The 13,454-nt window shown below is 42.5% G+C and overlaps 2 protein-coding genes across 2 annotated transcripts; both read right to left on the reverse strand.

Annotated features, from left to right (window-relative positions):
* Positions 1–65: 65 nt before the first annotated feature.
* On the reverse strand, positions 66–5,315 carry LOC133472951 (platelet glycoprotein Ib alpha chain-like). Its single transcript, XM_061764555.1, has 6 exons — positions 4,698–5,315; positions 3,593–3,688; positions 3,324–3,515; positions 3,087–3,182; positions 2,839–3,018; positions 66–2,113 (listed from the first exon to the last, which is right to left on the reverse strand). Exons 1-6 carry the CDS (start codon positions 4,929–4,931, stop codon positions 1,211–1,213), a joined length of 1,701 nt encoding a protein of 566 aa, XP_061620539.1. The 5' UTR covers positions 4,932–5,315; the 3' UTR covers positions 66–1,210.
* A 4,625-nt stretch (positions 5,316–9,940) lies between these two features.
* On the reverse strand, positions 9,941–13,366 carry LOC133472960 (SLIT and NTRK-like protein 5). Its single transcript, XM_061764572.1, has 6 exons — positions 13,016–13,366; positions 11,922–12,017; positions 11,654–11,845; positions 11,417–11,512; positions 11,169–11,348; positions 9,941–10,628 (listed from the first exon to the last, which is right to left on the reverse strand). The coding sequence occupies exons 1-6, from the start codon at positions 13,172–13,174 to the stop codon at positions 10,071–10,073; spliced, it is 1,281 nt and encodes a 426-aa protein (XP_061620556.1). The 5' UTR covers positions 13,175–13,366; the 3' UTR covers positions 9,941–10,070.
* Positions 13,367–13,454: the final 88 nt, after the last annotated feature.

Genomic DNA, 13,454 nt, shown 5'->3' on the forward strand with positions numbered 1-13,454 from the left:
GGTGGCTTGGTGATGAAAGGCTACATCCATCAGTGATAATGCAATGGAATCTCTATGGCCACTTGCCCCTGAAAACAAGCTGATTGGACTATCTGCTGTAAAAACACGTCTATGTTTTATCCTTGAGTATTTTGTGAAACGCAAACAAACAGACACCTTGGAACCCTTTTAAATTCTAAAATGTATCTTTCCCTTAATTTATACATCTATAGATATCCATACATATGTAATATTACGACCTTATTTAAAAAAAAAAAAAAAAAAAAAAACATTGTACCAGTAAAAACTTTTTTTTCTTGAAAGTAGACAACGTTTTAATTCCTATGGCATTTTGGAGTACAGGTGATAATTCTGTTTAATTAATGACGCCATTGTCCAAACCGGAAGTTGGACACGAAAACGCCATGTTGCCAACAGCCGCCATCTTCTGGACACAAGGTAAAAATACGAGACGATTTTAATCTTAATTGCGTACACAAATTGACACACTACAGTAAAAAAGTATATAGTATATAAAGCTAAAAGTTAAGTTACAGAGTTGCCTCGTTTAAAAAAAACAACATTCAAAGCTCAAAAGTCAAAGTAACGAGCCACCTGTTCGCAATCAACTACAGCGACACAAGGTGCCGCCATTACACACGACGAACGAATAAAAAGGAAATAAAGTACAGAACTATATATCGTAGTTGACGTTTGTTTACGTGAGTCGTTTTTAAGTAGTGGAGACAATCTCATTAAATTTATCTTGACATCAAATGAATAATGGCAACTTGATGTAAAAATAGTTGGTTCCAACAGCCAAAATGCTCGCATAGATTATTCTGGGCTGTTCTGAGGTTTGCTTTAAACCTTGTGTCCTCCTCAATTGAGCAGTATTACCGTTTGGGGGGCGGGGGAGTAAAACTTGTACATGTACAACCAAACTGTTTTAGAATCATTGTTTTTTTTTATTTTTAAATATATATATATATATATTATGTTTGTTTTGCTTGACAATCAACCAGCTCGGATCAGAATGATAAAATGTTCACTAATTTTCAGGATTTCAACCCTTAAAATTTGTTATTTGTTCTTATTTTCACCACAAAAAATAAACTCCATTTAATAAATAGTAGGGCATGGGCCTTTGGAGGTCAATGTTAAATATCACTTGTGTTGCATACACAAATTGTTTTGTTTCTCACTCTTAACTGGAGGTAGAGCGATGACGTCACGGGGCTGGCGAGCCTTCAAGGCTCACGCCGGGTAGGTGTTGTGCTAGCCACGCGCCCACCACCCAGTCTCGCTCCTCCCTCCCTCCGCCTGGCCCCTCCCTCTCCTGGCGCAGAAGCACGCTGAAGCGTTGCCTCCACCCAGCTCCCCCGTCGCCCACGCCCATGACATCGCTCCACTGCTGCAGCGCAATCTGCGTGCCGGGCTCGCGGTGCAGGGTCGTCCTGTACACGGGGCCACCTTTGACCCCCTCCGCCCCTTGGCAACTCACGAAGAGGACCGAACGATAAACTACTTCCCTGCCGCCGTAGAGCCTCACCTGCCGGGCGCCACCCCCCCTTGCCAGCGTGACGCTCAGCAGCTTGTATGCCCCCCTGTACCAGACCGCCAGTCTCACCAGAGTCACGAGGGTACTTACTGCCGCCACCACACACAAACACACGTTGGCGGCCAACAACCACGTACAAAACACACCGGCACCAGGCACGTGGCGGAGGGGTGCGGCGTCACCCTTCTCCGTGCCCCACCGCCACGTTAACGGGAGCTCAGAGCTGGATGGCATCACAAGTGAGAGAACGGCAGGAAGTGGTGTTGGAGTTGTAGGAAGTGGCACAGTTGAAGTTGTAGAATGTGACGTAGTCGCAGGAAGTGGTGCTGTTGGAGTTGTAGGAAGCGACATAGTCGTGGTGGCGCCAAAGCGGTCAGATGCACTGGAAGTGGTCAGTGCAGGACGCCAGACAACGGGCCCGTCGCCTCTACCTCCTTCACTTTCCTCCAGAACCTCAGTCACCCTGCTAGTGGCAATGGCGGCAATGAGTGTCGGTGTAGGAGGCGGACACAGGTCTTCCTGGTCCAAGTCAATGATGGCTCGACCTTTGGACCGCTGCGGTGAGTGGCACACCTGCGAGGCCAGAGTGGGCCGTGACTTTCAATGGAGCATACCAGAACACATTACATTCCATGACATTATTACAAGGGGGAATTCCAGGTTAAACTAGAGAACACCATTTCTGTAGAAACTGAATGTAAATTCTGAAGAAGACGACACTGGATAGAATTGCTGCGGAATGGATTGAATTGGTCACTGATGGTGTAGTGGTACACTCGTTTGACTTTGGTGCAGGCAGCGTGGGTTCAGTTCCCACTCAGTGACTGTGTGAATGTGAGTGCGAATGGTTGTCCGTGTTTATATATGCCCTGTGACTGACTGGCGACCACTTCAGGGTGTAGTCCGCCTTTCGCCTGAAGTCATCTGGGATAGGCTGCAGCGTCAAAAATTTAATTGGTCAAAAAATGTGTAAGGAGAAGGTAAATAAGTCAAATATCTCTTTCTTTGAGAATTTTAAAAATGTGGGAATTTGTGGAATACAGTGTGAAAATTAGTTCTGTATATGTCCTGAATAAATTGAACAGTTTTAAATTGGAATGATTTGAAGTAGGGTTGTCTTGATCTGATCACGTAATTTTCAGATGAAAAAGATCAGATTTTTAACATTTCCATAATTTTTAAAAGTAAGGGCTAATATTGGCAGATTAAATCGGTCGGCCGATTAATCGGTTAAATACGAATATTCAGTTAGCGGGTTGTTTCAGTGATCAGTTTGTTTGGCCCGTGCGCCAGCTCACCACACTCTTGGGGTCTCTGGTGATGGTCTTGCTGTCGCGCACGTAGAAGTTGAAGAAGAAGTCATTTATGTATGCGTGTAGGTACATCAGCTCGCAGAAACACGCCCACGGGTTGGCAGAGAAGTACAGGTAGGGCACTTCCTCCCTCGGGCTGAACCAATTGTCCGAGACCTCGCTGATCTGAGGAGCAAACACAGGAATTGACGGTCTCCCGGACGTCTAGTGTAATCTTGTCGCCATTTTCCCACCTGATTGCTTTCCAGGTAGAGCGTTTCTATCGCAACCAGGGGGCGGAGCAAGAGAGGCGGAAGAACCCTGATGCGATTGGACGACAGGTCTAGGATCTGAAAGGAAAGATGTGTAAGTAACAGCGAACGTGAGCGGAATCAGAAAAATCATCAAAGGAAAGATTTCGGCAGAAGGCAATCACAAAGTCCGTCACCCATTGTGCCCTTGATTACGTTGCTCGGCGCTAACACGCTAACCTCCAACTTGCTGAGTCCGGCGAACGTGTCGTCGCTCAGAGACTCGATGGCGTTGCTGCCCAGGTAGAGATCTATCAGGGAAGGGCAGGCGGAGAAGGCCCTGTCTGGCAGAGACGTGAGGCGGTTGCGTCCAAGTCGGAGGACGCTGAGGTGAGGTAGAAGCGGGCCGGCCCTCGGCGTCACCTGACCCAGCTGAGGGGACAGTGAGGTAGATTTAGTGCCAAATAGCCAGGCAGGCCTCGTGTCCCCGTCACGGGACTCCCGGTCACCTGGTTGGCCGTCAGGTCCAGCTCGTGCAGCTTGCTAAAGATCTGGAAGGACTCCCAGGACAGGCTGGAGAACTGGTTGCTGGGAAACAAGAGAACCTGACAAAGGGAGAGATTAAACTGTCAGACAGGAAGCAGGAAATGTGTGCTTCTTTGCGATGTGTCATTCAGACAACCTGACAATCAGCATCATATAAATGTTGAGAGAGAGGAAAAAGAGCACTTTGGCAATTTCTAGATGGACAATAACCATAATACTCAGAAAAATTGTTTGAAAAATTGCACCTTCAACACAAAATGGCTTTCACATCATAGTGTAGAGACAAGGTGTTACCCAACCTTCATTACCTTCATATAACCCTACAAATGGTCCGTCTTTGTCACTCTTTGCCGTTTATACCACTGGAGAGAACATCATTATGTTGTTGGAGTGCATAACATAAATGGTGTTATTTTTCAGATATGAATGAATATGTATGAGTTTGTGAAAGCGTCGGAACTATTGCATGTCTTTACCGTGATTACAATTGTATAAATAGTGTAATGGGTTTAATGAGTAGTGGGGATCGTTGATGCACTTGTATCCGCAGAGTGTGAAGGGCAACGCATAAAAACTGCAACTCACATGATTTTTATGAAGCTGTTTATGTCTTTACCGTTGTACACTTTTGTCTTTACCATTATGCAATAAGTATATTTCAGTGCACCACCGCCATCTGCTTTGTCAATGAGAATTGCCTTTACTATGATTGCATAAAATGTACACTCGCCTGACTTTGGTCCAGGCTCCAGCGCCCCACGACCCTAACCAGGGTAAGTGGTGTTGAAAATGGATGGATAGATGAATGGATAAAATTTGAAATCATCAATAACCTTTTAAAAATAGCACTTTAAGTCTGGCTGTTTCAGCATGTGAGGCATTTACCCATAGAAAACCAAGGCAGTATCAAAAAAAATTGCAAAATTAGATTATTTTTTTTTTTTTGGAAACAAGTGGCTTTACTGTTTTTGGTCCTATTAGATGAAAATGGCCCAGATAAACAAAGCAACATTATCCACATCAAATCTAACTTTTGCGTGATTCTTCCAGATGCCGTGGCACCGTTACCTCGGTCGTAGGTTGGAGACCTGCGGGAACGGTGCTGAAACCGGCTGCCGTGCAGTTGAGCCGCACTCGGTGGTCCGGGTCCCGGTCGGTATGGCAGCCGTCCAAGGCGGTATCCATGGTGACACCGGCGCCGAGGAGCACAACGTAGAAGAGCTTCATGCTGAAGGTGATGCTCAACCTATGCCAATGAAACACACTGCATGTACCGATGCACATTTGTGTGTCTGTATACATGTGTCTGTGCTTTGATTGACAGCTTTTCACACAGGAAGTGTGTTGACTGATAACTCGTCATCCCACTGTAGAAATTGCACATGAATGCTTAACAGCTGAGAATGAACTGAAATAATGTAGTTCTTACATTCATACATACATATATACATATATATATTAGGGATGGGATTTGATTGAAGATAATCTAATTAATTAGAGGCTTTTTAATTATCTTGATGAATCACATTTTAAGTGTTTACCAATATTTGTTCTAAAAATCAACATGGTTTAATTAAAATGGATTTTAGTGGACAACTAAACACAGACAGGAATATTGTTAACTCTGGAAAAATGCATTTAATTGCATTTTTAAACAAAACAGTAGAAAAACTCACAGGAAATATCCCTGGCCAAAATTAAACACACCTAAAGTTAAAGTGCCATTTTATGCCAGTTTTGTGTTTTTTTTTTTTTTTTTTTTTTTTTTTTTTTTTTTTTTTTTTTAAAGAAGAGTATTGCCTTTAGTTGTTTTTTGTGTGGCAGTTGAAAAGGTGGCCCACATGTTGGAGTGAAGGTTGTTGGAGGGTTGAAATGCTTCGGTGGTATGAAAACTCTTTTTCTGGACAATTTGGACAAAACCATGGTTCTCAATGCTTCCAACTGGAATTGTTTTAATTTTTTGAATTAAAATTGCCTCCCATCAGTCCGAGCAATGCTGTTTCATCCAATACCTCCATTTTGGTAGCCGAGCTCTGACATGTGCGTCAGTGTACCAGGAAATCGTGCACTGACAAATGTTCTGTAATTAAAATACGTAAATTTTCCTAACTAATTAATTTGTAACTCATAAACCACAATAAATAAATAAAGTTGATGTTTTTTTTTTTCCATCGTGACACAAAAACACATTGTAGTTGTGAAGATGTATTTATTGGGGTCGAACACAGAATAAAAATAAAATAAAAGTTCAGAGACAATGACTAAAACAACAGCTCTTATAGAAGTCAAACAATCTTCACTTTGTGATTTTAAAGTAACCGCACACACGCAGACATACACACACTCACTCACATACACATTGATAAGCAGCACCCAAGAGAATCCCCCACTTGAAGAAGCATTCTGATAATAATAATCAAATGAGTAATAATATGAGTGAGAATGAGGTTAGGCCGATACCAGTATGAGTAGTCACACTTAAGTACTCACCAATACCGATACCACTCGTACTTTTGATACATACAATTTCAGTTAACACAATGACAGCCAATTGTGAAGAAGGAGCTTTTTTTCTTTCTGACCTACATGATGATTTGGCGATGTGTCAAACCGCCATATCGGTGGCTGGTATTGGCAGCCTTCATGAGTACCCGATGCCTTGAAATTAGGCCGGTATCGGCCTGATATAGATATCTGGTATCGGTACTTGCCCGTATGAATTTGAAATGCTATTCGGGTATTTTGGGATCTAGTTTGGTTTACACTACTAATCTCGGCAATTCAAAGCATTTTTAGGGGAAATGTCGAGGCATTGCGGTTTTTAAGTCTTCGTGACTGTGCCGCTGGGGGGGTTACCGTACACATCTTGGAGTATTGAACACAGGCTCAGAGTTCAGGGGTCAGAGGGCGCTTCCTGGTTCTTGAGGTCCGGCTCGCTGAACAGTCGTCTCATTTGCGGCGGCGTGGTCATTCCCACAGTCAGACCACAAACAAATATTTCTTTGTAATGTTTGTCAGCAATTGGTGCCAGGGTACTTGCCTTATAGTAGTTTAACAAGTGATAATTAGGGTCCGACCTATATGGAGTTTTTTAGGCCTACACCAATTCCAATATTTTACAGAATAAAATTCAGATAACCGATTAATTGGCCAATTAATTTTAAAAAGATATAATGAATTTAATTAAAAAAAATCAGAATTGTTTGAATGTATTCTTTCAATTAATTGATGAATCACATAAAATGATTATGATTTTAAAAAAATAATAATTTATTTACATCCTTTATTCAATAACAGGACATTATTTCAAATGTTCTGTATTATCAATTTGAAATAATGTTTTTGAGTAAAGGGATAGAGATTAATTTTCATAATTGTTAGTTTCAGCCCTAGCTCCAGCCCTCTATGAGAACCAACGATTATTACTGCATTTATTAATGCAGTTGTGACTGTCTTCTACGTGTGCGCCCTTCTGTGACAAACAAGATAAAAAATACAGCATATTGCCAAAACATGTTTATGGCCAAAATCATATGAGAGTACTTCTACTTCTTGCACACAATGTTAGCTATTATTTTGCAATTTTAGCTGTTAAGGTTATTTGATTAACTGGAATATTATATAATTATTTCTTTAGCTAAAATATTTGTCCAATCCCTATAATCTATGTATTATACTTCCCCCTGGTGGCCAAGGCACAAAAACCAGGAGTCGCACAATGAATTAATCATAATGCACAAGCTGTTTAGTTCTTTACATTCTATTTATTTATCAATTTAAGTCATTGATTCATCGAAAAAAATTACTAACAACTTCATTATTTAAATAATTGTTAGTTACAGCCCAAGGGTTAGGGTCCTCTGCATAGCTATGATACTCAAAATTAAAGTTCTGAAGAATTTAACCCAAGGGTAGCATATACAGGCTGAACAGGATGGGTCCAAGAACTGACCCTTGAGGGACCCCATAGGTCATTGCCATTCGATGAGATTGAACACTTCCAACAGTTACAAAATGACTCCTTTCCTCCAGGTAGGACCTCAACCTTTTAAGGATTGTTCCATTTAGTCCTACCCACGTTTCCAACCTGTTCAGCAGTATGAAGAATGCACAAAAATGGTCAGAAATAGCCATATCCTTCATGTCAACTGATAGAATTTCAACATCCTTAGAGATGACCAGGTCTTAGATGTGACCTTGAGTCTGGATTGGACTGTTAATATGTTGAGAGAGGTCAAATGTGTCCATTATAGCAGGGAGTTCTTTGGATTTTTTTTCTGTTATTGTCAACATGAATGTTAAAGTCTCCCGTTATGACAAAATAGTTGTAGTTCGTACAAATAACTGACAGCGTTTCTGAAACATCCTCCAGAAATTTTCCATTGTGTCTTGGAGGTCTATTTTATTAAAACAATAACCTTTGGGTCACCTTTAACTAAAAAAACAAAAGAGATTCAAAGAACTAAAATCACCCAGTATAATTTCTTTACACTGAAATAATGACTTAAACAGCAACAGCGCCTTTTTTCCTATTCGACACTTCTTCATAAAATAAACATTTGCTGGTTTTGCCTCATTTAAAATGGTATTACAGCTACTTTCTGTTAACCACGTTTCATTTAGTAACATAAACTCCTTCCGCGCCGCCATTGAGCCTCACCTGCCGTGCGCCACCACCCCTCGCCAGCGTGACGCTTAGTAGCTTGTATACCGCATACATGTACGCCATCACTGTTGCTGTCGTCACAGGCTGTTTTGTACTTCTTGAGCGCTGGCAGATAGATCCATTACACACATCCACCATGCACACACATGTAATTTCTGAATATTACTCCGCAGCGGACTAATATGGCCTGAGGTTCTGCCTCTGCGCTCGGGACCTGCTTTGGATAAGTCATAGGAGTTGACGAGACCAGAAAAAACACTTCCACCGCTTCAGTGCTTTTATTCTGTTACAATGATCTCAATGTCGCTCGCTACTTTTATTTATCAATTATTGCTTATTTATCAACTGTTTTGTGCGCGAGACTACGACTTCCGCATTGGGCGCTGTTTGCGCCAATCCAATTTAAGGGCTAATGACGTTTAAGTCTAGTTCACCAATAAAACGACACAAGGCAGTCACATGACCTGACTCAACCTCTTCTATTGTGCTTCCCGGGCATAGGTTTTAACACGAGATAAAGTGTGTTCCACTAACATGTGTACGTGTATATGTTCACTTTGATGGGTAAAATGCAGAGAACAAATTTCGTGTGCATGCATGTATGTTTATGACAATAAAGGTGATTATTCTATTCTATTATTCTATAAGCGTCGTGCCTACTTGGCGGCCATATTGGGAAGGTTGTCGTTACCATGAAGGCAACGGCGCGCTACTCGTGTTTACATTTAGACGAATGAAAACAACAGCTTTCACGTATTGTAGTATTTGTCTGGCACTGTCTGCCCAAACGTGAATATTTCATCCCACTTATAACTTGATAAAACACCTTGCAAGAAATTGCAGATGTTTTGTTGTAGTTTTGACTGTGCACACACACAGACACACACTCAGCAATATCAGAATTTGCACATTCACATTTTATGTTATTTTATTTTATTGATGTTCATGCTGTGGTTAAAAAAAAATCAGAAGTCACTCACGATTTACTCAGTACTTGAGTAATTATTTTACTGTGTATTTTTTACTCTTACTCAAGTAATTTTTGGGAGGAGTAGTTTTTATTGTCAAGTAACAGTGCTCTTACTTGAGTACAATATTTGGCCACTTTACCCACCTCTGGAGTGCACATCCTCTATCAGGTCAGCCAGTGTCGTATTTGTTGCACTGGTCTTTTATATTGTGGCGTTGACTTGCTGCGGGTCGTGGTCCCGGTTGTGGTCCAAGCGAAACCACGAAGCACACGTAACATCGCTGACAAGAGCTGATCCGCTAGTACATCTTGTATTATGTGGAAACGCGTCTATAATTATCTTATTAGTTTACGGATGTTAATGTTAAATGCATTAACGGAGCGATGCTAGGGATTATGTCACAACACAGAATTAACTAACTTCAAATTCAGAAATGGCCAATGGAAGCGGAAAAATACTGAATTGGTATTTTCCTGGATGATGCATTAGGGATTAGCCTTTGAAGTTGGTAATCGTGAAAAATGAAGTGAAACAGACAATGATTTTAGTCAATTATTTTTCCAGAATGTGAGTGCTTAAAGAGGAGGATGCTATTCAGTTTGAAGCAGGCATCAGGTGCAGGTGGAGATGGGCCTGGCAAAAGATGGAGGCCAAAACAAAGAAGAAGAAGAAGATGAGGCAAATTTAATTTTAATCTTAAATTTGTACATCAACATGTACTTGAGCGGTGTGAACACATGTTTTTCTGCTTGAAGAAAATAGTGTATTTTGCCTCATTGTACTCTTCAGAGTCTTCCGGATTGCTTAATTTATGTTAAAATCAAAAAAATTATTTGCGTGGGCCCGGGGGATCCCCCCCAGACTCCCCTGCAATGCTTCTTTTTTTGGTGCCTTTTGTGTTTGCATGGCTGATGCCCCCCTGTACCAGACCACCAGTTTCACCAGAGTCACGACGGTACTTGCTGCCATCACCACACACAAACACATGTTGCTAGCCAACCACCACACACAAAACACACCGGCACCAGGCACGTGGCAGAGGGGTGCACCGTCACGCTTGTCCGGGACCTCAGAGCTTGCAGGCGTTGCAACTGAGAGAGTGGCAGGAAGTGGAGTTGAAGTTGTAGGATGTGATGCAGTCGTGGTGGTGGGAAAGCGGTCAGATGCACCGGAAGTGGTCAGTTGCCAGATGTCGTCGCTTCCACCGCCTTTACTTTGTTTCTGCCGCTCAGTCACCCTGAGATTGGATTTGAGTTGCAGGGGGGTGGGGGTGATCTGTAGCAGTGTGGTAGGCAGACACAAGTCGTCCAGGTTCAAGTCAATGATGGCTCGACCTTTGGACCGCTGAGGCGAATGGCACACCTGCGAGGCCAGAGTGGGCCGTGACTTTCAATGGTACATCCAGAACACGTTACATTCCATGACATGATTACGTATGGGACAATTCCAGGTTAAACTAGAGAACACCATTTCTGTAGAAACTGAATGTAAATACTGAAGAAGACACACTGAATAGAATCGCTGCGGAATTAATTGGATTGTTGTCTTGAAGTTGGATTAGATTGAATTGGTCAAAAAACGTGGAAGGAGAAGGTAAACGTCAAATTTCACCTACTTTGGGAATTTTATTGTGAAAATGTGGGAATTGGTGGAATACAGTATGATCATTAATTCCGGATATGTCCTGAATAAGTTGAACAGTTTTAAATTGGAATGATTTGAATTAGGATTGTCCTGATCCGATGAGGTAATTTTCAGCTTTTTTTTTTATTTCCATAATTTTTAAAAGTAAGGGCTAATTTTGGCCGATTAAATCGTTCAGCCGATTAATCGGTCAAACACAGATATTCAGTTAGCGGGTCGTTTCAGTGATCAGTTTGTTTGGCCTGTGCGCCAGCTCACCACACTCTTGGGGTCTCTGGTGATGGTCTTGCTGTCGCGCACGTAGAAGTTGAAGAAGAAGTCATTTATGTATGTGTGTAGGTACATCAGCTCGCAGAAACACGCCCACGGGTTGGCAGAGAGGTACAGGTAGGGCACTTCCTCCTTCGGGCTGAACCAATTGTCTGAGAGTTCGCTGATCTGAGGAGCAAACACAGGAATTGAAGGTCTCTCGGACGTCTAATGTAATCTTGTCGCTATTTTCCCACCTGGTTGCTTTCCAGGTAGAGCGTTTCTATCGCAACCAGGGGGCGGAGCAAGAGAGGCGGAAGAACCCTGATGCGATTGTACGACAGGTCTAGGATCTGAAAGGAAAGATGTGTAAGTAACAGCGAACGTGAGCGGAATCAGAAAAATCATCAAAGGAAAGATTTCGGCAGAAGGCAATCACAAAGTCCGTCACCCATTGTGGCCTTGATTACGTTGCTCGGCGCTAACACGCTAACCTCCAACTTGCTGAGTCCGGCGAACGTGTCGTCGCTCAGAGACTCGATGGTGTTGTTGCCTAGGTAGAGTTTTGTTAGGGCAGGGCAGGCGGAGAAGGCCCTGTCTGGCAGAGACGTGAGGCGGTTGCGTTCAAGTCGGAGGACGCTGAGGTGAGGCAGAAGCGGCTCGGCCCTCGGCGTCACCTGACCCACCTGAGGTACAGCGAAGTAGATTTAGTGCCACATAGCCAGGCAGGCCGCGTGTCCCCGTCGCGGGACTCCCGGTCACCTGGTTGGCCGTCAGGTCCAGCTCGTGCAGCTTGCTAAAGATCTGGAAGGACTCCCAGGACAGGCTGGAGAACTGGTTGCTGGGAAACAAGAGAACCTGACAAAGGGAGAGATTAAACTGTCAGACAGGGAGAAGGAAATGTGTGCTTCTTTGCGATGTGTCACTTAGTTAACAACCTGATAATCAGCATCAAACAAATGTTAAGGCAGAGGAAAAATAGCACATTGGCAATTTCTAGACGGTCCTGGACAAAAACATGATACTCCCAAAAAATTTGAAAAATTGCACCTTCAACACAAAATGGCTTTCACATCATAGTGGAGAGACGAGGTGAGGGGAGGTGTTACCCAACCTTCATTACCTTCATATAACCCTAGAAATGGTCCGTCTTTGTCACTCTTTGCCGTTAATGCCACTGGAGAGAACATCATTATGTTGTTGCAATACACCAGAGGGATCTGTGAGCTGAAGTGCCAGGATCTGGCCGCATTTTTGCATTCACACAATAGCAGACAGCAACATAAATGGTGTTTCTCAGACATTAATGAATATGTATGAGTTTGTGAAAGTGTCAGAACTATTGCATGTCTTTACCTTTATTACGATTGTAAGAGTGTAATGGGTTTAATGAGTAGTTGGGATCATTTATGCACTTGTATCCGTAGAGTATGAAGGGCAACGCATGTAAACTGCAACTCACACGATTTTTATGAAGCTGTTTATGTCTTTACCTTTATACACTTTTGCCTTTCCCATGATGCCAGAAGTGTATTTCGCCACCACCATTTGCTTTGTCAATAAGAATTGCCTTGACTATGAATGCATAAAATTTGAAATCATCAATAACCTTTTGAAAATAGGACTTTAAGCGTGGCCGTTTCAGCATGTGGGCACTTATCCATAGAAAATCAAGGCGGCGTTAAAAAAATTGCGAAATTAGAATCTCTTTTTTAAATTTATTTTATTTATTTTTTTACAACTGTCTTTACTGTTATTGATCAGATGATATGAAAATGACCCAGATAAACAAAGCAACATTATCCACATCAAATATAACTTGTGCGTGATTCTTTCAGATGCCGTGGCCCCGTTACCTCGGTCGTAGGTTGGAGACCTGCGGGAACGGTGCTGAAACCAACCGCCGTGCAGCTGAGCCGCAATCGGTGCTCCAGGTCCTGGTCGCTAAGGCAACCCTCCACGGCGGAAACCATGGTGACGCCGGCACCGAGAAGGACAACGAAGAAGAGCTTCATGCTGAAGGTGATGCTCAACCTATGCCAGTGAAACACACTGGATGTATCGATTCACATTTGTGTGCGTCTGTATGTATATATATACGTGTATGCTTAGATTGACAGCTTTTCACACAGGAAGTGTGTTGGCTGATAACACGTCATCCGACTGTAGAAATTGCACAGCTTAAGAGCTGATACTGAACTGAAATAATGTCGTCATTATCGTCATACATATATATATATACACACACACACAAATATATTTTTTTAATCATGTGACACAAGACACAAAAAGACA

This window comes from Phyllopteryx taeniolatus, chromosome 23 (genome assembly GCF_024500385.1).
Source record: "Phyllopteryx taeniolatus isolate TA_2022b chromosome 23, UOR_Ptae_1.2, whole genome shotgun sequence".
NCBI lineage: Eukaryota > Metazoa > Chordata > Actinopteri > Syngnathiformes > Syngnathidae > Phyllopteryx > Phyllopteryx taeniolatus.

Coding starts and splice junctions, on each gene's coding strand:
- LOC133472951 (XM_061764555.1), bottom strand. CDS start 4,931: ATGTATACAGACACACAAATGTGCATCGGTACATGCAGTGTGTTTCAT. Junction 3,516..3,592: donor TGGACCTGACGGCCAACCAG/GTGACCGGGAGT, acceptor CTGTCCCCTCAG/CTGGGTCAGGTGACGCCGAG. Junction 3,183..3,323: donor CCGGACTCAGCAAGTTGGAG/GTTAGCGTGTTA, acceptor CTTTCCTTTCAG/ATCCTAGACCTGTCGTCCAA.
- LOC133472960 (XM_061764572.1), bottom strand. CDS start 13,174: ATGAAGCTCTTCTTCGTTGTCCTTCTCGGTGCCGGCGTCACCATGGTT. Junction 11,846..11,921: donor TGGACCTGACGGCCAACCAG/GTGACCGGGAGT, acceptor GCTGTACCTCAG/GTGGGTCAGGTGACGCCGAG. Junction 11,349..11,416: donor TCTACCTGGAAAGCAACCAG/GTGGGAAAATAG, acceptor TTTGCTCCTCAG/ATCAGCGAACTCTCAGACAA.